Below are 23,544 nucleotides of genomic sequence, written 5' to 3'. Positions count from 1 at the left end.
TTATGAAAGATCAAAGCTTGTAGACATTGAGAATTGTCTAATAATTAACTTGCACACTTCAAATGCCCAGGCAAAATTTGCATTTTGGATCCTGAGACCCAAAACGAACCTAAATATGCTTAACAAATTATGACCTTGTTGCGGTTTCCTACATTTAAGTCTCAAATACACTTATTAGTACAGAGGTTTTACAACACACTGTACAATTCATGACTTCCATAGTGTGCGTTCACTCTAATTGTCTCCCACTCCAAATTTAGGCTACCACAACCATGATAATACATACAGTGCTCACATTCTGTCCAAACTTAACTTTAGTTGTCCAAACCTTGAACGTTTGCTCCACCGTGAAACCTATTGTAAGGATTGACTAATATTCCTCTATAATCCATGCTTCAAAAATTATGCTTTTTTAAATACCTCACCTAGATATATGCGAGCTAATTATAACAGACAAATAAGTAATCCATTGAAACTAAGTGGTATCGTTCTGTGATTACTAAAAGCAAAACCACCACACGATAGAAAAATAAAATATGTCCCTACAGGCATTAGAGAGGTAGATGATATTAAACAATTACATGTATTTAATAAAGATGGTTTGAGGGAATCAATTAATAGGAATGATCAAAATGTAACAACATGGGCTCTTATACCCACCAAATAACTCAACCAATACCCGTAGTTCCTAAAATGCCACAACCTTGCAGAATGACATTGGATGTGTATATCAACAGAGGATGAAGGCTGTCACTTTCCCACAGCCATCTTAAGCAAATAATTGAGGAAGGGTCAGGTTTGTCTCAAGAAACCATCTATAGCTACTCTTTCTCAATGGCATTTTTAAACACCAAATGCTGCAGGTAAAATCTGATCCTTTGGCTGATGAACAGCAAGTACTTAGTTGTACCTGTGGTTGGACCCATCAGACTGGAGTTATGGACACCAGTACCTGGAAAGTGTACATAGCTCCTAGGGGCTAGGTTTTTTAGTGTACATGGTTGGAGCTTTCACAGGTCCAGTAAAGGAGGAAGCGAGGAATTTGACAATCTTGGCATGCTATATAAACTGCCTAAGCCAGCTTAAGCCGCTTTCTGAATATAGCCTTAGCAGTCAAGACTGTGAATAAAGATCCAACCGTTACAACAATACCCATGAGTAAAACCAAGCCATTAAATATTGAGCTCTCTCTGGTATACACTCTGACACCCAGTGATTTCCAATAACTTTCTGTATACACAGGATCTACTTCCCCCATTTTATCACCAGATGCTGCTGGTACAACCACCCATCCAGTTCCTTTGTATTCCAGTCGAGTTGAATAGGCAGGTACATACCTGCACGTAAGCAAAAATTAAAATACCTTATAAGCAGTCTGGAAGCACCATATATTTGTTCTTCCAATTATTTGCTTCTCACCGACAATGTCTGAACTTCCCTCAAAAGGCACACGGAAAGAGCAAACCAATGGTTTTGGAGTATAGAAATGCAGTCAACGCACTGAAATTCTAAGGCATATAGAATGCTCACCTTGTTGTAGAAGCAACACAGATTCCTGCATGTTCCACTGTTGATCCAACACATATTTCTTCAGAGTCGGTGCAACTGGTTGAACACTCAGAAACCACCCCAGTACCATTGGTATCATTGACAGAGGATGCTGTGCGATTTGCAAGGAAGTTCCATACAAAGCGAGCTGTATCATCAATATTCCCAAGAACAGGGTCTGTTGATGGATCTCCAAGAAATACACCCACATAATGGTTAGGACACACTTGTGTAGGGGTGATAAAACTATTCACTAGGCTGCAGGACATTCCTGGGTTACATGTTAACAAGCAGTCAACTAACGCTTGTACCAGCGAGCTATTTACAACAATTGCATCTAGAGCTGGGGAGGTTGAGTTTGAGATATCGTTTGCTAGAAGGTACAATGTGCGTGCAACAAGCGATGCTGCTGAAATGATAGAGGAAATGTTAATATGTCCTGCATATGAACACCCAACTGCTTAGTGACTTTCGAACAAAAGCTCTTAGGGCGCTGAGAGCAACCCATTAAAATGCTAAGATATGGGTCCAAAATTTGCAAGGATTGGATACCTGCATCGTCCAATCCACTGTGGTAAAATTCGTTTACGAAATTGGTGTCAAATTCCGCCAACACTACTCCTGCGACTGACTCATTCTGCAGAACGCTTGAAGTTGAGAAGGATTAGTTTGATAATTTTGCAAAATCTGTGTTCTAAACATGCATGTGGCATGATGACTTGGTTGAAAGAAAAGTCATATGAAAGACACACTGGCCTTATTGCAAGCCCTTTTACTTAAAGGATGTATCTCAAGTAGAGAGATTACCGCATGTAGAAAAGACATCAATGATGACGGAGGTATGCCAGGGTTATTTTTGCTTGCTGGCTTCACTTGGATTTCATTTGCATTCCTGGTGATGAAAGAGGATGCAGCTACCTGTAGTGCATCCAATACCTCCAGTGTAAGGACGGAAGCCTGGAACACAACATAACACAAATCAATCATTGTGTATTTAACACCCTGTGCCATGCTTACTATTTGTCCGATTATATAAACATTCTGAACTGAGAGTGCAAAATAAGGGCTAGATTCACTAAAGATCAGGGATTATGACAAATCAAGCAATCTTCTACAGGTAAATACTGTTGCAGTTAAATCATTGTAACCTTTTCAAGAGAACATAACAAAAGACTGCTGGCAAGAAAAGCGGGAGAAAAGCAGCCCTGAATGCACATATACCTGAGTTTCTTGGCTGTGTGCATACAAGATGCTCTCTACAGCACGGCCAACAGAACCAATTTCTAATATCTGTGACAGTTCCCAATATATACACATTTAGAACAAACCAATTCACATAAGATCCTGCTGCATGCATATAGAAGTGAAACAATCTATCTGAAGCATTTGAGTACATCTAACCTGATGTATAAGCGAGCTGTTCAGACCTTGGACAGAAGATCCTCCACTCGACAGCTCAGAAAGGAAACGCCTACTCCCCACATAACCCCATGCTTCCCCAGTAAATACTGCAAATACGAGCTGAATTAAACAAAACAATGAAGACTGATGTGAGTAGACAAACAACTTATATAAAAGTTCTTAAAAAGTCTAATATTAAATCTTTTTAAATTAAAAATTGCAGAAATCTAGCACCGAATAAATAAGGTGAGGGGAAAGAGTTCTAGAATCATGAGATGCTTGGTGGGTGTAAGTGCCTCACACAGCAAAGCCGGCTCTCAAAACAAAACAAAACAATCACCAATCTGAAACATCATCATCCCTTACAAATTTTGTGGTCACATTATTTGAACAAAATTTCAAGAAAAGCCTACCAATCCTAAGAGACTAGACTTTTTGTAAGGAATCCTAGTTAGCCTGTTCTTGTTAATTGTAGTGAAGAATCTTAGGAGCAGAGCCTGGAGCGAGTAAGTGAACAGCAGAGTAAATGAAGATTCACTGGAAGGAACTGTATGCTTTATTAATGAATGTGTCTTATGTAAAAGTCCTCAGATCGGGTGCTGCTGAAAGTATTCCTGTAGAAGCTATGGATACTGCTGCATCTCCTCATCTGTCTACAAAGTGGGTCTCTCCATTAGACGAGTGTGATAAGTCAGTGGCGGGTTTCTTGCTGATAGTGAGCCAGTATCTTCTCCAAGATAGGAAACACTAAAAGTCTTTGATTTCTGCAATAGGAATCCAGAGAAGGAACTATTTCATCACCAAGAATGAATGATTTCAAGTATGATACATGAAACATAGAGTGCATCCCCAAGATGGAGGCAAATACAACCAGGGTATTGGGTCGGCCCTATCACCTGGCCTGGTCAGCCATTAGGCGGGGGGGGGGCGGGGGGGGGGGGGGGGGGGGGGGGGGGTGGGGGGGGAGCCCCCTTATAGAGCTGTGTAGCATCCTCTATGTAGAGGAGGGGCAGGTCGGCCCTAGAGGGCTGTTGCCCAGCCGTCATATGCAGGTAGGGGTGAGCCCCTTATATGGGGGCCGAGCCAGTTTGGTCGTCCCTGTGTCAGGGAGCAGTAGGGCTGCTGCCAGCCCCTCTTGTAGGCCTGTGGGAAGCCCTAGAGGTGGGCCAGCCCACTTACAGCAGTGGGGTCGGCCCCCTATGTGCAGCAGGTCGGTGCCCTAGCAGGCTGACCGACTGGGGGGGGCTGGGGGCTATATATGTGCCTCCCCCCTCCCCTCATTTCTCATCTTCTGGAGCAGCAGATCATCATCTCTTGGAGGGCCTGGCAGAGGAGCAGAGCCAGCCCTGTTGTGCAGCTGAGGAGCAGGGTAGTGGAGCAGTTCATCCACTCCCTTGTGCTCCCTTCCACTTGGTTGTTGAGCTGTGAGTTCCGAGCTCTCGAGCATCCCGTTGTTTCTGTGGTTTTCCCCCAGTTGTAGCGGGGTTTTCTCCAGAGATCACTTGCAGTTCTCTTGTGCCTCTCTCTCCTTTCTCTCCTTCTCTCCTTCTCAGTGTGTGTGAGAGGCGTGCTATCTCTCTCTCTCTCATCCATTCATTTCCGCTGCACTTCTCATAGATACCGCTCTTGCGCTTTACTCCTGAATCCTGCATTTCTTGGATTACTTAATCACAGCAAGGGCCACTCTATGTTGGACCATGAAGTTGATACGTAAAGGAGTATGACCATAGGCTGCCTAAAAAGGATTCATATTGATAGTATTATGAAAAGAGATGTTATAGGTGAGCTCAATGAATGATAAGTACTCTCTCTAGGATGATAACCTTGGTTGACTATAATGTTGCAACATTTCTTCTATGACTTGATTCGTGCATTCCGTCTATCCATCGGTTTCTAGATGGTAAAGAGCAAAGATATTCGTAAGGACTCAAAAAGTGCCAATCCAAAATTAGCTAGTGAACTTGAGGATCTTAAATTTTTAATGATATGCTTATGTAAACCATGTATTTGGAAGCTGTGATGAATAAAGAGACGAGCAATGCCAGGAACTTGAGCACATGGCATGAAATGTGCTTGTTAGAGATCATTGTCTCACATGTCAGCCCCCATATTGTTACATCCACGACTAGACGTAACGCAGGTATAGGGTTCACTAAACCCTAGGCCTAGTTGGCAAGGATCTAGGATTAAATCAAGGGTCAACGTGGGGTTTAGCTAAGAGTTAGGACTAACCTAGGGCTAAGACCTAACTAGCAGAAGAGGTCTAGAAGAGCTGGCCTAGCTTCAGGTGTGGCTAAACATGGGTGGAGTGTTCCCTAAGCTAGGGCAGAGCCAAATATAGCCTAGGTACCCCTAAAGTAGGAGTTGCTGGCTATAGATGGCTAAAGCCATATAAAGCAAGATGCCTAGCCTATAAGTATAGGCTAGGGGCTTAGTTGATGGGGTCCTGAGGATGTGTTCCTCAGAGACCAAGACCTGTAGGTCAGAGGGCAGCAGCTAGGGTGAAAGGCTTGTGGTATGGGACGCAAGTCTGGAGTTTAAGGCAGGCTGGCTCTCTCCAGGTGGTTTAGACCTCTAGCTCGGGGTGGCTTAGATGAGCCTACGGCTGGGAGGTGAGCTGCTGGATTCAACCCTTATGGATTGGTTGCGGGTGCGTCCCGTGGTATGTATTGTGAGATCTGGTTTAGAGGACGGTCGAGGATACCTCACTAGGGTCTAGGGTTGACTAGACTTGGCTTGAGGATTGTTACAGTTGGTAGCAGAGCCACTCTAAACCTCGATGATCCCTAGCTTCATGCTAGGGAAGCATGGTTGAACTCTGGATTAGAGTTTATTCCTTGCCAGACGAGATTCCTCCCTTGTAATCCTAGTGTCATGGGAATATGGTGTTGAGATATGTCAATACCTGAACAGAATCCTAAGATATGTTATGACTTGTCTTATGACAGATGGATTTCCCTACAAGTGGTACAAGTCATGATGAACTCCCTATTGTGAGGGAGGAGATTCCTAGTAGGCAAATTGACAAAGCTCTCATCAATTATCCCGTATAAGGCTGTCGAGAAATAATATCTCAACATGATGCTTTTGGGAGCAGATTCAATCTGGTAACGATTATGAGGCTTTAGATCAAGGAAAGCATCCAATAGCTTGGTATAATTTGGTTTCAGGGATTCGACCCCAAGCTAATACTAAGCACTTATATTCAGTAAAGGCCGAAATTAAAAGTTTGCTCAGCCCTTACCTTACAAAGAGACCACCTGGTGTATCGTACACAGCAAAGAGAAAGGACTAATTGCGCTTTTTTGGCTTGTGGTGACGCTTAGGTCAATTCCAACCTTCATTCAAATGGAGGAGGGTTGTGACACGTCCCAGCACTCCTAAAACCTCTGATCTGCAAGCAAACACAAGAACACTCACAACGTGAGAAAGCTGAGCAGGCTGCTCACCACCCAACCATGACATCTACGAGATGTGATCCCAAATCAGGAGATGTCTCCTCCGAGCCACAAGCTGAGCTACTGGCACGAACTCCCAACCAGATCCTAACCAGCCTGGTGTCCCATACCAGCAGGTGGCGCTATGAAGCCTGGGATCTGCTGCTAGGCCTTGGGCTACACTATGATGCAAGCGCGCGTCCGCGACTCAATCCAGGATCAGACCTAGCACCTGGGAACGAAACTTGCTTCCATCGGCTCTCTGAGAACTGAACCTCTGGGCCCCTTATATAGACTCAGGCCCCAAGCGCCAAAAATAGCGAAGACCTCTAACTGGTTCGTACCCTTGCCACTCAACCCGAGAATCAAGCCTGCCTAACTCTAAGCCTCCCAAGGCTACCTAAGCTAGTCTCGTGTACCCAGTACACGTCAGATACCAATCCGTGCACATGACATACTTCCCCTCCTCTAAGAACTCACTCCTGAGTTCGCTAAAAAACCCGGGAATGTTCTCTGGAGGTTCTGTAATGTCTCCCATGTTGCATCCTCCTCAACACGATCCTTCCACTTGATCTTGTATTCCGTGATAGTTCTATTACGAATCTGTCTTTCACGAAATTCAAGAATACACTCAAGTTCGTGTGGAATAAAAGTCAAATCTGTAACTTCTATTATTTCTTGAGGAGAAACAAGTTGATCATCCGCACCCAATACTTCTTTCAGTCTACTGACATGAAAGGCTGGATGTACTTTAACATCAGGAGGCAATTCTAGTCGATATGCAACTAGTCCAATTCTCTTAATAACCTTGAATGGACCACAGTATCTGGGGGATAATTTCGGAACCAAACCAGTACTTAGGCTCTTGGATTCCTTGGAAATTCGCAAATAAACCATCGTTCCTTCAGAGAACTCTCTAGGTGAACGATGTCTATTAGCATAAAATCTGTCCCGATCTTGGGCACTTCTAATAGACTCTTTGGCAAACTGCAACATTTCCTGCATGTCTTGCAAGAAGGTTTTTACAGCATCATTTTGGATTCCCTTTAACCCAACCATAACTGGTGACTTAGGTTGAAACCCGTACATAAGCATAAAAGGACTGTAACCAATACTCGAATGCTTTGCACTGTTATAAGCAAATTCTATCATAGGTAGATAATCTTCCCATGAAGACTGTCTCTTAGAAACATATGCCCGAAGCATATCTTCAACAATTGGTTGACCTTCTCTGTACTGCCATCGGATTGTGCATGATCTGAGGAACTCATACTACTTTGAGTAGTTTCTAACTTCTCAAAAACAAGTGTCCAAAAGTTACTTGTAAACTTCGAGTCCCTGTCACTGACTATGTCAGAGGGCAAACCATACAGCTTAAACAAGTGGTCCACAAACTCGTGAGCCAACTGAACAACTGGAATAGTTGTTCTAGTAGGTAAGAATCTAGCCATTTTTGTCAGACGGTCGACTATGACCAAAATGGAGTCATGACCCTTGCGTGTTCGAGGCAAACCAGTAATAAAATCCATGGAAATACTTTCCCATTTATTACTTGGAATTTGCAATGGCTGTAATAAACCCGTGCTTCTAAGGCGTTCTGCCTTAGTAACCTGACAAACCCGACAACCTACTAATAGTTTTCAATAAATGCACGCATCTTAGGCTAATAAAAGGTATGCTTCACAAGAGACAGAGTCCGATGTATACCCGGATGTCCAACACTAGGAGCATCATGACACTTCCAGAGAATCTTGGATCGAAGTTCCAGAACATCTGGCACACAAATCTTTCCATTCCGGAACAGCAAGCCGTTCCTAATCATCCACTGACCTCCCGCCGCCTGTACCGTAGGTGGCACAATCCCTGAGTCCTCGTCAACCATGGAGCTCCCATCCTGGACTCTCTGCCAATAAGAACTGAAATGACTATCAGTTGCGCAAAGCCCTCTCAAGGATTGAAACAGGTCTGAGGATATTTCCGTAAATGACATAGCATTTATTCAACGAACCCTTTCGATAACGTATTTCAAAATCAAAATCTTGCATTAATTCTGCCCACCTAGCTTTCCGTCCCCTCAATTCAGACCCATCACACACATACTTAATTGACTGATGATCAGTCAATACAAGAAACTTCGAACCATACAAGTAGTGTCTCCAAACCTTAAGGGCATACACTACAACATAGAGTTCCTTTTCTAGTGTGGGCCAACCATATTGAGTGTCGTCTAGCTTCTTACTCTCAAAAGCTACAGGTCTGCCCTCTTGGAATAGAGCTGCCCCAATCGCAAAATCACTCGCATCGGCCTCTAAAACATAAGGCCGGGTAGGATCGGGTAATGCAAGAACGGCTTCCTTGATAGAAAACTTCAAGGTTTCAAAAGCCTTGTTCAATGCATCATTCCAAGAGATCGGCTGGGTAGACCTGCGTCCACGACCTTTCAATATGTTTGTCAGGGGTGCCGTGATGTGTGAATAATCACGCACAGACTTCCGTAGAAATACCGTAAATCCTAGGAAAGAACGAAGTTGTTTCACAGTCTGAGGGATCGGCCATTCTAAAACCTTCTGGATACGATCCACATCAATGCTAATACCTTCAGAAGAAATCTTGTGTCCTAAGTAAATGATCTCCTTCATAAAGAAGTCACGTTTACTCATCTTGGCATAGAGCTTATGCTGTCTTAGAATAACTAAGACAATCCGGAGGTGTCCTATGTGATCCTCTAGCGTTCGGCTATATACCAAGATGTCATCTAAGAACACTACAACGAATTTGCTCAGAAAATCTCGCAACAAATCGTTCATCATTTGCTGGAAGGTGGCAGGAGCATTGGTCAAACCAAAAGGTAATACAAGAAACTCGTAGTGGCCATACCTAGTTCGGAATGCGGTTCTATCTATGTGTTTAGCATAGATACGGATTTGGTGATAACCCGTACCAAAATCAATCTTAGTGAAATACTTCGCTCCGACCAAACGGTCTATTAGATCATCAGAACGAGATAGAGGGTATCGATTCTTAATTGTCACTTTATTCAATCGTTTATAATCTATACACATTCTCCATGTAGAATCTTTCTTCTTTCTTAAGAGGACTGGTGCTCCCCAAGGTGATTTACTTGGGCGAATATAGCCCATATTTAAGTAATCCTGTAGCTGTGAAGCTAACTCATCCTCCTCAAGCTGGCTCATCCTATAAGGTGGAACACTAATAGGTTGAGCCCAGGTACTAAGTCTATGCGATGATCTACTGCCCGTTCTAGAGGTAAACCTTCCGGCAGTTGAGCAGGGAATACATCCATGAAATCATCTAACAACGTTCTCAATTCTCGGTGTTCAAACACACTTAAATCATTCTTGTTATTTACAGAGACAACAAATGAAGAAAGCGGAATCAAAACACACTAATAGACATCATAATGAGAAGTGTTTAATATATTCCGAAGCTGCATCGCAGATACAATAGGTCCCTGAGAAGAGGGAATATTATCACACTGAATACAAAATTGGGTGTCCATATCCAAAAAAGAAAGAGTATGTTCCTTCCATCCAATCCGAATATCGTGGGTTTTAAACCACTCTATTCCGATTAACAAGTCCACATGCTCCAAGTGCATGACATAGCACGTAAGAGCCGCTGTGTATTCTTGAATCCGGATAGAAAGGGCTTCAATCTTGCGATCCCAAAACTGCTTCCCAGCTGGAAGCTGCACCTCATAGGTGTGATCGCTAGGTATCGTGGACAGCCCCATCTTCTACACAAGTTTGTAATTAACAAAGTTGTGTGAGCTGCCCGGGTCAAAGAGAATGTGAACTCTTTGGTCCCTAACTTCTCCATAAACTTGGAAAAGATCATGGGAACCAAATAACGAAGTATTAAAAGTGCAATTACAAGAAAGTGGGCAAGTAATGACATTTACAGAATTACCTGTCATCGCAACTTGATTAGCTCCCTTGGCTTTGGTACCCGTATCCGCCTGGAGCTTCAGTCCCAACGCTTGCTTGTGGTTCTTGCGCTTAGGACAATCATTCTTAGTGTGGCCCCGCTCCTCGCAGAAGAAGCAACGTCCCTCCTTCTTTAGCTTCAAGGTACGAAGGAAACGGACACGACCATTCTTCCCCTGAGTCAAGTGTTTCTTGGAGACGTTGTCTATAGACTTCGACTCCCCGGTACTAGTGATAGGCTGAAAGAACTTTCGCTTGTTCTTCCCACCCGTGTCGGCAACTGTGGTTCCCTTTGCACTGGCCATGGTATCATCATAAATACGCGCGTAATTCATGGCCTCTTGCAACGTGGTACACTTGTTGTTCTTGATCTGTAACTTGTACGAGTCAGGCAAACCATCCACAAAGAAACCTAACAAGGTCATTGGATCCATCTTTGTAGCTCTGGTTTGCAAATCCCGAAACCTCTGAAGATAAACCTCAAAAGTCAAATTCAACTTGGACATATCGAGGGCTTTGAGCTTGCCTACGATATCGTAATCTTCCTCCTCCTTCAGAAACTCTTTCCTGAAGACCCCTTCAAAATCTATCCATGTTGTAGGCTTGGGTTGGAGTTCCTTCCACCACAATAAAGCCTTTCCTGACATAAACCCGGCTGCAAGCTGTATTTTCTTGTCATCTAGATAAGGGTGAAACTAGAAGTGTACTTACCACTTGTGCAACCAAGTGTCAACAACCTCCTTGGTACGAGACTTTTGATCTCCGGGAAAAGGATCTGGAGTGATGTTCGGACCTAACACTGAAGCCATGGCATCCACATGCGTGAGCGCCTGAACAGTACTAGTCAAAAGTGTGAGTGTAGTCTGAATCCCTTGGAGTTGTTGCGTCAACCCCGTTTGATTCGTGTTAACTTGCTCAAACTTTCCATCAAGAGCAGTGGTGAATTCACTGAAGGCTTTCTTCGTAATCAGATCATCGTAGAGACCTTGGTCATCCTCCGCATGGTAGTTCATATCCTGATCTCCCTTCGCAAGCTCAGGGTCTATAGAATCAGCCATAAAGGATGTGGAGCGAAGGAGCTCCGAAGGCCAAAGGGAAAGGAGAGAGTCGTGAGGAAAGGAGGGGGCAGCAGAGAAAACAAAATCCCACAGCAGGCAGTAAATAACGATCTGCCTGGAGATTTCGTTAGAGGAGAGAGTGTTGAAGCAGAGGAGCAGCAGGGTGACGAACTGGAAGGCGATGAGAGAAGGGCTGTTCCTAACTCAGAATTGCGATACAGCAGCCTGAGCTAACGGGTGAATACGAGGTGAGGGCGGGTGGAGGGTTGGCTATGCGCACTTATGGACTGCGGATTAGAGCAGGCGAGATGGCTGCCTGAGCAAAGAGCGCCTCACTGCAGGCTTATAGCAGCCTGCAGGCCAAAAATAAAACAGACCTCTCTTTTTGGAAGGGCTTTTGCTTTTTTTAAGCTGTCCAAGCCTAATTTGGACGCAGCTCTGGCACGCCAAAAAAAACAGTCCCCTACTTTTGGTGGGGCTTTTGCTTTTTTTAGCTTTCCAAGCCTAATTTGGACGCAGCTTTCCCCTGCCTGATTCGCAACCCAACCAGTCCCTCGAGACTGTCATCTGCTGCGCACCTCCATCCTCACTCCAGCCATCAATACCCGCTCCCTAACTCTTATCATGAAAGTTGCCCGCGGCCTTCCATCACGTCCTTGCTCTCTGCTTTTATTCTGAAACACGCTCCTACAACTGACGAACTGCTCCCAAGCTCTTCCCCTTACAGACTACCTTTCTCATGGCCTCTCTTCCACTCCACCTTGCTTCTTGCGAATTCACCTTTTCTCTCTGTCTCTCCTTCCTTCTTTCCACCATCTATCCGCCACCCTTAACCTTGAACCAATAAAGCATATGCACGGTAATAAACATGAATTTCGAAATTAGGGCATACCTGGAGGAACAAATCGTCCAAAATTCATGGAACAGAAGTTCCTACCTCAGGAGTTGGCTCTGATACCAACTGACACGTCCCAGCACTCCTGAAACCTCTGATCTGCAAGCAAACACAAGAACACTCACAACGTGAGAAAGCTGAGCACGCTGCTCACCACCCAACCATGACATCTACGGGATGTGATCCCAAATCAGGAGATGTCCCCTCAGAGCCACGAGCTGAGCTACTGACACGAACTCCCAACCAGATCCTAACCAGCCTGGTGTCCCATACCACCAGGTGGCACTCTGAAGCCTGGGATCTGCTGCTGGGCCTTGGGCTACGCTATGATGCAGGCGCGCGTCCGCGACTCAATCCAGGATCAGACCTAGCACCTGGGAACGAAACTTGCTCCCATCGGCTCTCTGAGAACTGAACCTCTAGGCCCCTTATATAGACTCGGGCCCCAAGCGCCAAAAATAGCGAAGACCTCTAACTAGTTCGTACCCTTGCCACTCAACCCGAGAATCAAGCCTGCCTAACTCTAAGCCTCCCCAGGCTACCTGAGCTAGTCTCATGTACCCAGTACACGTCAGATACCAATCCGTGCACATGACAGGTTGATGAGAAGGTTGCTATTCTAGATCAGCAGACCTCTCTTGTGACGCAGCCTATCCCCTACGTGACAAAGGTCTGATGGAACTGAGGCACCTAATTTCTCAAGGCAAGCCTTTGGTGCTTGCAGGACAGATCTGGGACTACAGCAAGCTTGCAAAGCAGGGCAAGCCTTCATGTGACATGGCTTGTGAATCAAGCAAGGACTACTTGGAAATAGGCGCATACCTCACAAACTAGAGTGGGCAATAGTTCACTTGATTCAAGCCTGTTAAATTTAGGCCGAATTGTTCTAGGCGTTTGCTTTCTAGCCACCTCAGATTTAAGTGAAGCGCTTCTTAAAAGTTAAAGCACTATATTTAGCTCACCTAAATTTAGACCTCGAGTCTAAAGAAGGGCTCACTGCCTTTCATAGGCAGCTAAATCAGAAATCACACGCTTTTTGTTAAAGCATGATTTCGAATTGATTTTGAGGGCAGTAGACGTTTATTTATGAGCGATGGCACCAAGGCTGCAGTCGTCTGTCCTACCATAACGAAACACTCTGTTCGCCCTGCCTCCTTGGTCTCCTCTGTTTTTTCGCTCAGCTGAGGGTTCACAAATCCTTGCAACCATGCCTCAAAGGCCAATCAGTGGTACTCGACCTCCTCATAGCACGGAGTGGCCAAAGGCCAATCAGTGGTACTCAACCTCCTCATAGCCCAGAGTGGCATCTATACTGCCGCACTATATTTTACAGATCATGGATCGTTTATTGTCTCCAATTCCCCTGCCTGTCTGTCGAGGAATATATACTCTGAGGAAGTATTGATGGAGCGCCAGGGTAGCAACGAGACGCCCTCATTGGACCAAGGGTTCATGGACATATATGACAAGGTTCAGTCAGAACTGAAACCAAGACGACCTGATGTCATTCTTCGCGACATCGAGACTATAGATGAGGCCTTCTTGAAGGGCTTTGATCCTTCCTCCAAATAAATGGCATGATCAACTTCCCTTTCAGGGGCCAGACCAAGTGGGTGTTCGGAAAATATTATGATATTGCTGTAGCAACCCTAGCATGTCAACATCCTCCAATTTGAAGCCTTTACTTGGTTTCTGGTTATCTTCAGCATCAAGCTTTAAAGCAAACTAACTAACATCTTTCTTGAGGAGCCTTCTGAATTGTTTTGAGAGCCGGCTTTGCTGAGTGAGGCTTACACCCACCAAACATCTCATGGAGAACTCTTTCCCCCCACTTTATTTATTCGGCGCCACCTCAAGTGTTTGGCTGTTACCAGCTGCAGTTTTTGAGAATGAATACCAATTAAACAGACTTCCTTATCCTTGTCATGGAAGGTCATTGTCATATTCTGTAAATACATGGTGAAGTTACGCAGAGTTTGGAGCCAATCACAGCCAACTATAATATCAATGGGACCCAGATCCAAAGAAAAAAAATTCAGCATACATGAGTAATATGAGGAAAGGTTATCACAGCATTAGTGCAAATCTTCCAGCTGGTAGTGAAGGTCCCATTAGCCACTTCCACCTTCAAGGTGTGAGGCAGATCGATCAGAAGTAGCTTCAATGAGTGTACAAACTTGGAACTTACAAAGCTATCGGTGCTACCACTATCCAAAAGAACATAGGCAGCTCTGCTCATTACCTTCCGTTTGATACTAAAGGTGGTGAGACTGCTTACACCATTAAAATCATTTGCAAATATTTTGTGCAGTTGTGATTGGGTGTCCCATCTGATTTCTTCATCAGTTACAGCCTCATTGCCCTCAGCACCTCTGCAGGGGTCAACAGTCAAAGGTGTTTTCAGAGTTGTAGTAGCTATGCTTACCCACTGCTGTAGGTGGACTGTGCACAATCTGCGAGCGAAAAGATAATAAATTCCAGGTTCTAAAGCCATTCGTAGCTGTCACTTCATTGGTTATTACCACCTAGGTTGAACACATAATTATCATCATCCCTTGATGTCGACATCCTAACCACAATCACAAAACTCTTTTGCAGTTTCTGTTGAGGAAGATTCATCCTCAGATTCTGAAATCTCCATAATCAGACTTAATTTGCCATAGCTGATTTAGCCTTGCATTCCTTATTGGGATCCATAAAATTTGAAACAGAGACCTTTCTTTCTCCCCTCACCTCATAGGCTGCTCATCCCTAGCAATCTCTTTTCCTTTGGGCTTAACCCTACTCCTTACTTAGTTCACATCACTCCTCATAGTTCTCAGCTGAGCGAAGGCATTATCAAACTTAGTCCTGCAATCTTTTTCCACGCCCTCAACCCTCTCCTCCAAAGATGAACTGAGCTGACCAATTGACCAATTGACTCTGTTGGTCCAAGAGTTGCTGCATGAATTTACTCTACTCTTCCAACAATTGTTCTTGCTGCTCCAGCATTACTGCCATGAAGCCTCGCAATTAAGTCCAGTCCCGAGATGGGGTGACTTAGAAGATGATTGATTATGGAATCGTGGGGATGGGCTCCTGGATTTTATTGTAGGGACAGTTCCAGCAGGTTCATGGTCATTCAACTGGACATCTTCAATAGGTGCAGCAACCAAATTTGCAGCTCCTTCTCTTCTTGAGCCTCTTCATAGTCCATTTCTGATTGCAGATTCACAACCATCTTGCTCTTCCTAGAATTAGAAGAAGACTTCCTTGGAGCCATTAAAAACAACTAGGCCCCAAATTTCCTCAGCTTTAGATCAAATTTCCCCAATGTCCAATGCAAATCTGAGTGAAAAGATACTAGAGGAATATAAAACCATAGGATAGTTCCAGAATTGTAGATTACAGCCAAAAGCCCAAATTCCAAGCTTTGCCATAATTTCGCGAGTCAAGTTTGAAGAGAAAATTTTGAAATTTCCTACATGATGAGGCAATCCTTATGCAAAAAAGGAACCAGAAAGGAGTAGAAATTCATAAAAGTGCACCTGGATTGCAAGAAATGCCAGAATACTTGGCAGATTGTTGTCCTATGCTGGCTGTTGTAGCTGATTTTCAAATTACTCAGCAATAAAGATCAGATCTCCATCGTCTGATCTTCATCGAACTTAATTGTCTGCATCCAGGGAGCTGGGCGACTATATGCACTCAGGCTGATGCAATGGAGTTGTAAATCTGTAAATTGCAGCAGTTAATGAGTGCTAGCCAGTCGAATCTGCTCATATCTCCCTCATAGGAACTCTAATCTCCACAAAACTTTAGAAGCAGCCTCTAGAGGTGGGGCGATCAGAATGAGGTGTGTTGGGATGAATTGGCATCCAGAGTCAGACGTAGGGCTGCAATGTGGGGTCAAACCCTAAAAATTTTGTGATTCCAGCACATAGTCTCAGGGAGTGGAGCTCTCCATTGACGCAAAAATCCCCAATGTCTGAGCACATTGAAAATTCATCCCTCTAGATGGGTAAAGGTGGCAGAACAAGATCCTTGGCACTTCTGGCGATGAATTTTTGCACAGAGGTAGCCCTTGGGCTCAAGAATGGCAACTCAGTCTTAAAACAACAATTCTGGTATTAAAGATTTGTTTAAAAACCATTTTATAACCACGGATTGCGAAGCTGAAACCAAACACAGATTATGAGAGCGGAACCAAACACACGGATTATGAGAGACGGAACAAACACACGATTATGACAGCAAGGAGGAGGACGGGGTTATATTTAATACTCAATCTGGTAGTGACTCTTGGGATTACTATCATGATAAAGGTTTTTACGATAGATTATTAGATTGTGAAGAAGAACCACGTGCTAAAAGACATAATTATGGAATATTAGAAGAAACAAATGATACTGATGCTCCAAATTACCACAAAATCCCCTTTATCTGGCCCAAAATCTGCTCTGATAATATCACTTTATAAAGGTTAAAATCTGCTCTGATACCAACTGAGACAAAACTTCTACTGCAGACTGCTAACAGTAACTAGTTTAGAAAGACAAGAGAAGGAGAGTTCACTCTTACTAGGAAGAGGACATGGGATGTCATAGCTCCCATGGTGTGGCTAGCCAAAGCTAGATTCAGCCCTTGCATGTGCAGCCAAACAGGCTGATGTTTGAGAGTACCAAACAGTCACAGGAATGATCTTCCATGCCTTGCAAGTACAGCTGAAGCCCCTCTTATAGTTCTAGGAAAGTGGGCCTTCACCGCACCTAATTGTCAATGGGATTATTAAACAGGGGCGCATGCCATGCCCTCATGAAAGCCCAATAATACTACTCAATCTACAAAAGCACTGAAGAAACTACAGCTATGGTGGCCCTTTTATGGACCAATAGGGCGGCGGGCCCACTATTTAGCTGACTGCTAAACTAAAATTTGCTATTGTTACATTGGCCTCGTCTTGAAATGCATGTGTGCATTCATCATGAGAATGCTCAGACATCATGCTTAGCTTGACTGTCCTTGCTGCTCTTCGCTTAGATGGTGATTCAGCCCACATTGCAAGCATCAGCTTTACGCCCACTAGATGGCAGCAAAAGCATTAACATTACCTTGATCCTTGGGGTATGTATGGCACTTGCCACGAGTGGCTATGGTAAAAGCAAAGCCTGCCTTTACCAGGTCTAGCTTGAAAACGTTATCTACTCCAAGGCTGCTGAATAGTCATGGGAACGTGCTAGAATAACATGGCCCTATTTAATGTTCAGTGCATAATATGAGTAAGCATGTAGGACTAATAGGATAGAGCTAGACCTTGTATTCCAATAAGTTTGTCACCTTGGGAGCACCTAGACACATCCGTCTTGCAGCTGAATTAACCATGGCTTTTACCTCAAGTGGTTGGGGTTAAAATGGGTTGCCTAGGGTTGGAAAGTCAACCTACTATGAGGAGACTAGGAAGTGCTCTGCTAAGGATTATACACAAGATGAGATAGAGTACGAGTATCTCTTACCTACAGGCATATGTGTCTACACTCTGATGCACTATCAAAATGCAACCTCAACTCTCTTAAGCAAGTAATCTGTTCTAGAAATCCTTTTAGGAGCCATTCCATGCGATAAGCCCAAGGCATTATCAAGTAAAGTAAAAGGGTTATCTCTTGAGATGACATCTCCCAAGAATCCAGAAATTATTCAAATGAAGTCGATTGAAACAATGATGTTATATCTTGTGAGGATAGCACATGACTAAAGACAGAAAGACAATGCACAATATGGTCATCTAATCGAACAAACCTTGAAACCAAACCAACTCAATTGAGTACTCCTGTATGTCAATTCTATGTGTTTTAACTTTCAATTTGCTTCTCAAGTTTAACAAATGTTCTCATGATAAAATGCACAATCCAGAACTCAAAGGAAGGTGTTGAAGTCTTACTTGTTTTTTCCAATTCTGTGAATCAGTCACTTTTGAAAGAGCATCAACAGCTGCTAACAAGGCTATCATCCCCTGTAAACTTAAAAGATCAGGGACTCAAAAATATAAAGAACTTCAGAATTGGGAAAGTTCATGTGAAGATGAAAGTAGATCAGTACACAGAACAGTTTGAATTTGTGGAGTTTAGAAGGGTAACTGAAAGGGGAGAGTCTGCTCCAATATTCTTGTCCCTAAAAAGAGAGGCCGAATCCATTGATGATACAGCTAACAGAATTGGTCTTTCTGATGACGTGGATACATTGATACGAGGAAGTGAAGACCAGACACTGCACTTAAAGACACAAGTTTTCCTACTTACAATTGGATTTAGAAATACTTGATAAAAACTGAGCTCTGTACAATTCAGGGGTGAAAAGGCCAGACTGCCCATAGCTTTCTTTGATGCACTTGGGCATGTATTGAAACCACCAATTAACCTTATGTTGATCTCTTGTGAAGTTCAAGACTGACCTGTAGCCTCCTAAAGGTAGACAAGACCACTCTTGAAGGCATGCATCAGAGGTGTGGGTTCCAACTTTTGTTGTCTGAGACATTTACAGCAGAGATTAATTGTTCAGTGTGCAATCATTGTCGATATGTCCAAGGAAAAAGAAAAACACAAATGCAAGCAAGAGAACTATTACGCCAAAACCCACCTGCATCACCATGTCCAACTCAGCTACCTTCATAGGGTACTTGAGATTCCTTTTTTGATTCTCTAATGCAACCTTCAAAGAGAATTTGGCATTATTGAGAAAATAACTACGTATTACCAAATGGAGGTCAAGCACATATCATTTGCAGATTACCTTTACCTAAACAGTACATCTGTTTATGCTCCAAGAACAGTAAAGATCCTAGAGCAGTAACCAGGTACCTTTTGCAAAGATTTGGTACCATCTTCTGTAAGAAGGTACACGGGGAAATTGTAGCGCTCTGCAATAATACCAGATCCCTACAATTCCAACGGACTCCCAGGAGAAAAATGTTATACAATTGGGTGTTAAGAACAACATAGGTACACCAATAAAATGGAAATTTTTTCAAGTCAAGAAGATAATAACAGTAGAATTGAAAAACAAAAACTGCACACAGTTTTTTTTGAAAATATACTCCTGACATATTCTTCAATGCTTATAGCTGTATCAACTGTTCTTGCGTGTTTTTAAGACTTCTCTCTTCTTCAAGAAGTATTGTTGTCAAGGTTTAGTTTTTGAGCACCCATCACCACCAAAGTACTTATCATTCCTGAGTTCTTCTGTTGAACTTGATGTCAGGCAGACAGCCGACCACATCAGTCAGTCAGTTGACCAGTCCAGGTGAGCCGACTGGTCGGCTCTACATCTGTGCAGCCAACCTGTACTACACTGTGCCGATTGGTATGAGCCAAACTGTCGGCTGTACATCTGTGCAGCCGACCTGTACTACACTGTGCCGACCTACCAATCCACGACTGCTGACACTGCCGCTGTAGTCTGCTCTTTCCTGGCCTATATATGGCCCTGTTGCTGGCACAATCTGCTGGGCCCTTTCCCAGCCCATCTACCCACTGATCCTGACGCATGATGGCTCGAGATGTATTGAAGATCGTGACCTTGGTTTTACCCAGGATGACCTTCAAATCATGAGACTCACAAAAGGACTATAGTGCGTCTAGGTGTCTCTGAAGCCCCTCTGCTGAGGAAGACAAGAGAGCCACATCATCTGCATAGAGCAAAATCTGGATCAGCGTGCCCGCAAGAGAGCAACCTACACCCCCCTGTGTCTGCATCACTGTCTCAAGCTCGCCAATGTAGAGGCCAAACAAGGCAGGCAACAAAGGACACCCTTGTTTGACCCCGATGGTGCTCATGATCTCGTCTATCCACCTGGGTCCTGCCCGAACTGTGCCAGAAACTCTCTCGTAAAGTGCCATGACAGCCCAAATGATATCTTGGTCATAACCCAAGTCCTGTAGGCGCCATATGAGGCGGGCTCTCAAAACCGTGTCAAATGCCTTGCGGAAATCCACAAAGCAATAATAAACCCTCTGCTTCCGTGACCTCGCCTCCTCGATGATACATCTGAGCATGAGAATGTGGTCCATGGTTCCATGATCACGCCGAAATCCGGCCTGTCTTGCTGCTCTAAGTCCTCGACACTCTGCAAGTCTGCTAACCTCGGAGTCAAGTACCGATGCATAAATCTTGGACATGACATGTCCAATCATAATGGTCCTGTAGTTCTCCGGGCTCATGGGATCCCTTGCCTTGTGGATGGATGAGATAGTGTTAATGATTCAAGTGTGTGGAAATCCCAAACAAACAGCTTCATTAAAAAGCTTTGATAAGATCGGGGCTAGGAGGTTAATCCCATATGCAATGAACTCAGTGCATAGCCCCTCATGATCCTTCGCTCGGCCATTATGAAGTTTCATTACGGCATCCTTTACCCCTCCTCTAGTGAAGAGGGTGCAGGATGTGGAACGAGGCATGTGTGAGAGGTTAGGGACTGGCTGATTTGGGATGTCATAAAGTGTGCGTGCATAATCAAACCAGATCTGAGTGTCAGTGAGTGGCGAAGTAGACCGTCCTAGAAATCTCCACTAAAAGTCCTTAGAGTTGTTACTAAACAAATATTCAATAGCTCCTCGTTCCGACGAACGAAGTCTAGTTTCTTCTTCCGTACCAGTTTATGATATTCACGTAGCGTATCTGATGCGCTCAGAAGACTGTTTTTGGTTTCGAATCTGAGTTGACGGCGTAAAGCCTTACACTCATCATCGTACCAACTATTGCAGGGTACAGTTCCAAGGGGTGGTGGACGGGTGGAGCAGGTGGTGTGGGGAAAAGCGTGAATGGCAGCCTCGTGTAGTGAACGGGTGACAAGGGTAGCACAATCCTCTAAAAGGGGCATGAAGTCAATATAAGCGAGAAGTATGTACAGACGGCCAGAGTAAGAAGGTGAGTGATCCCGATTAAAGCGTATATCGTGGTAGGTGGAGTAAGCACTGAGTGGGATGGAAGGTGCTATGTGAAGGGAGGTGGAGATGCTAAAGAAAAGGTATGTATGATCAGCCCCTGGGGGGAGAGGTGCTACAGTGAAGTCAGTAATGCGAGATGTGAAGACAAAGGATCCCATGATGTAATCAACAACACTGGAGCCCCCCCCATGTGGAAAGCATGTGAAATCACCTGAAGTGGGCCATCTGTCAAGACCATTATAGATAATGAGATCATGTATCCTGCCGAGGTCTAATAGGACCTGCCCATAAGATGAGAATGGACCTCGCCTATCAGCTGAAACCCGTAGCATACTTGCCTACCTGATGGGCCCTTGTCCTCGCGTTGAAGTCCCCCACTAGAAGGACTTCTCCGCGGCTAGAGAAGTCAACGATGGACTGATAAAGAGCAGCAAATGGGGATGTCTCATCATCACCTCGGATATCTCTGGCAAAGTGGGAGGTCTCAGGGGAGAAGTAGCAAACTGCGACAAATAGATCCCGGCTCTCCATGTGTCGAATCCAGATCCAAAGAAATATGGAATGTGTATCTCTCTGCTCTACTGAAATGGTCCCCCGAAGTGTGGATCTGAAAAGGACTGCAACTCCACCTGAACCTTGAACTCCTCCTATATCCCTCATCTCATCTCTGTAGGCAGACTCCCGTGTATACCCGCTGACTATTGGAAGAGGGTGCTCTAGACTCTGATGTGTCTCTGTATAAAAGACTATGTCGTGGCTCTGTATAAAAGACTATGTCGTGGCTTGTATAGGATTCCGAGAAGTTCCCTAGTTCTGACCATAAGGTACCATTATAGTTCCAAATGGTGCATGACAAGGTCTCGGATATCTGAGTCTCATAGGCCCCGCTTCCCTATGTAGGGGAGGGAGCAGGTGCCCTACGGGGGCCTGTAATAAGTCGTCCCTCTCGTACGACTACCCACTTCCCCTCCTTCCGGACCTAATCCCACTGCTGCACCAAAGAGCGCCTCTCCTCAACCTGTAGAGGTGTGAGGTTCTCATCCATAGAGATCGCCGGCTGATCTCGAAGGACTAACCTACGTCGTAGAGCTGAAAGTCGTGCTTGAGTGTCATGGAACCGTATGATTAGGGGTTGCTCTCGGTTGGGATCTCTCCCCACCTGCCATGCCCTCTCTATCTTATGCTCAGCCACACCCAGGGTAGCGGCCACGAACGCAGTCGCATCTACCATCGGTGTAGCCTCAGTGCGTGGGATCCCACGTACTCTGATGTTGAGAGCTTTACTGGCTCTCTGCTGTTGCTCCATGAGGGTAGCCGAAACGGTTACCCTTGCGAGTTCATGTTTGGCCACGTGAACCCATGTGGAAGTCTCCTCAATAGCAAATTGCATGCTCGCAATCTGTGCCTCGACCACCAGGGTACTCCCTGGGACAGTGTGTATGGCTATGACCTCCTGTTGGAGCTGCATGATATCCTGCCTGAGTCCCTGAATAAGACCCGCCTACTCGCGAATGGCCCTAGCCTGCTCCTGTATGATGCGGCTCTACTCCTAATTGAAGTGGACCTGCTCCCGTGCAAAGCGAGTCAGCTCCATCTCACGCTCACGAAAACTATGTATCTCCATGAGCAAGGTCTCATGGGCCTCTGGTGTATCAGCCCACCCATGTCCATGGGCTGAAACTGTGGTGACTGTGGCATGAAAGTGTGGGACTGAGTCCGAAAACTGGACGGTGACTGAGTGAGGAACGAAGATGACAATGAAATGGATGAGGCAGTCCCAACGGGGTGTGGGAGCGTGGGTTGACTGAGAGGGAGAGGGGAGAGTGAAGCGTAATGCAGAATAGTGTATGACACCTCTGAAGTAGGGTTCATAAGCTGTGCGAGAGCTGTAACAGGAGAGGAGAGGAAGGGAACAAAAACCGGTGCCATGGGCATGAGTATGTCATTGATCGTAGATGTAGAGGGAGCTGAGACTGGAACTAGAGCTGAGCCTGAAGTGGGGGCTGAAGTCGAAGTAGAGACAGAGATAGAGGGAGCTGAGGTTGGAGCTGAAACCGAAATTGAAACTGTAGCGGGAGTTGAGGTTGAGGTAGAGATAGAGGCTGAAGAAGCTGAGGTGGGTTCTGCCTTTGCCTTGCTGTCTACCCCGAGTCCACTTCGATTGTAACGTGTGTTCACATCCTCCAATTTCAGTTGTGTCATTTGCTTTTTTTTGTTGTCGTTGTTGTCATCTTTCTTGGCCACTACCAGGAGAGTTACTTTTTTCAGAGTTTGGAGAGGATCTCCTTTCTTCTCTGAATCTCCCTCAGGGTTGAGATGGCATTTTCAGCCTCTGCCTTG

General features: G+C 44.8%; 1 protein-coding gene across 1 annotated transcript in view; it reads right to left on the bottom strand.

Annotated features, from left to right (window-relative positions):
* Positions 1-591: 591 nt before the first annotated feature.
* Positions 592-23,544, bottom strand: part of LOC147895355 (Zn-dependent exopeptidases superfamily protein) — a 55,246-nt gene continuing 32,293 nt past the window's right edge. Inside the window, exons 7-17 of the mRNA XM_087383690.1 lie at positions 19,120-19,197; positions 18,899-18,970; positions 18,714-18,787; positions 18,400-18,529; positions 18,204-18,275; positions 2,950-3,069; positions 2,770-2,838; positions 2,356-2,505; positions 2,101-2,185; positions 1,531-1,987; positions 592-1,337 (exon numbers count right to left, since the gene is read on the bottom strand). Coding sequence (XP_087239816.1) covers positions 1,073-1,337; positions 1,531-1,987; positions 2,101-2,185; positions 2,356-2,505; positions 2,770-2,838; positions 2,950-3,069; positions 18,204-18,275; positions 18,400-18,529; positions 18,714-18,787; positions 18,899-18,970; positions 19,120-19,197 — 1,572 coding nt within the window. The 3' untranslated portion in view covers positions 592-1,072. The remainder of the gene's footprint in view (positions 1,338-1,530; positions 1,988-2,100; positions 2,186-2,355; positions 2,506-2,769; positions 2,839-2,949; positions 3,070-18,203; positions 18,276-18,399; positions 18,530-18,713; positions 18,788-18,898; positions 18,971-19,119; positions 19,198-23,544) is intronic.

The sequence above is a fragment of the Dipteris shenzhenensis genome, chromosome 13, assembly GCF_047967505.1.
Source record: "Dipteris shenzhenensis isolate YYH24624 ecotype China chromosome 13, Dip_SZ_1.0, whole genome shotgun sequence".
Taxonomy (NCBI): Eukaryota; Viridiplantae; Streptophyta; class Polypodiopsida; order Gleicheniales; family Dipteridaceae; genus Dipteris; species Dipteris shenzhenensis.
This window is presented reverse-complemented; position numbering and strand designations above follow the sequence as displayed.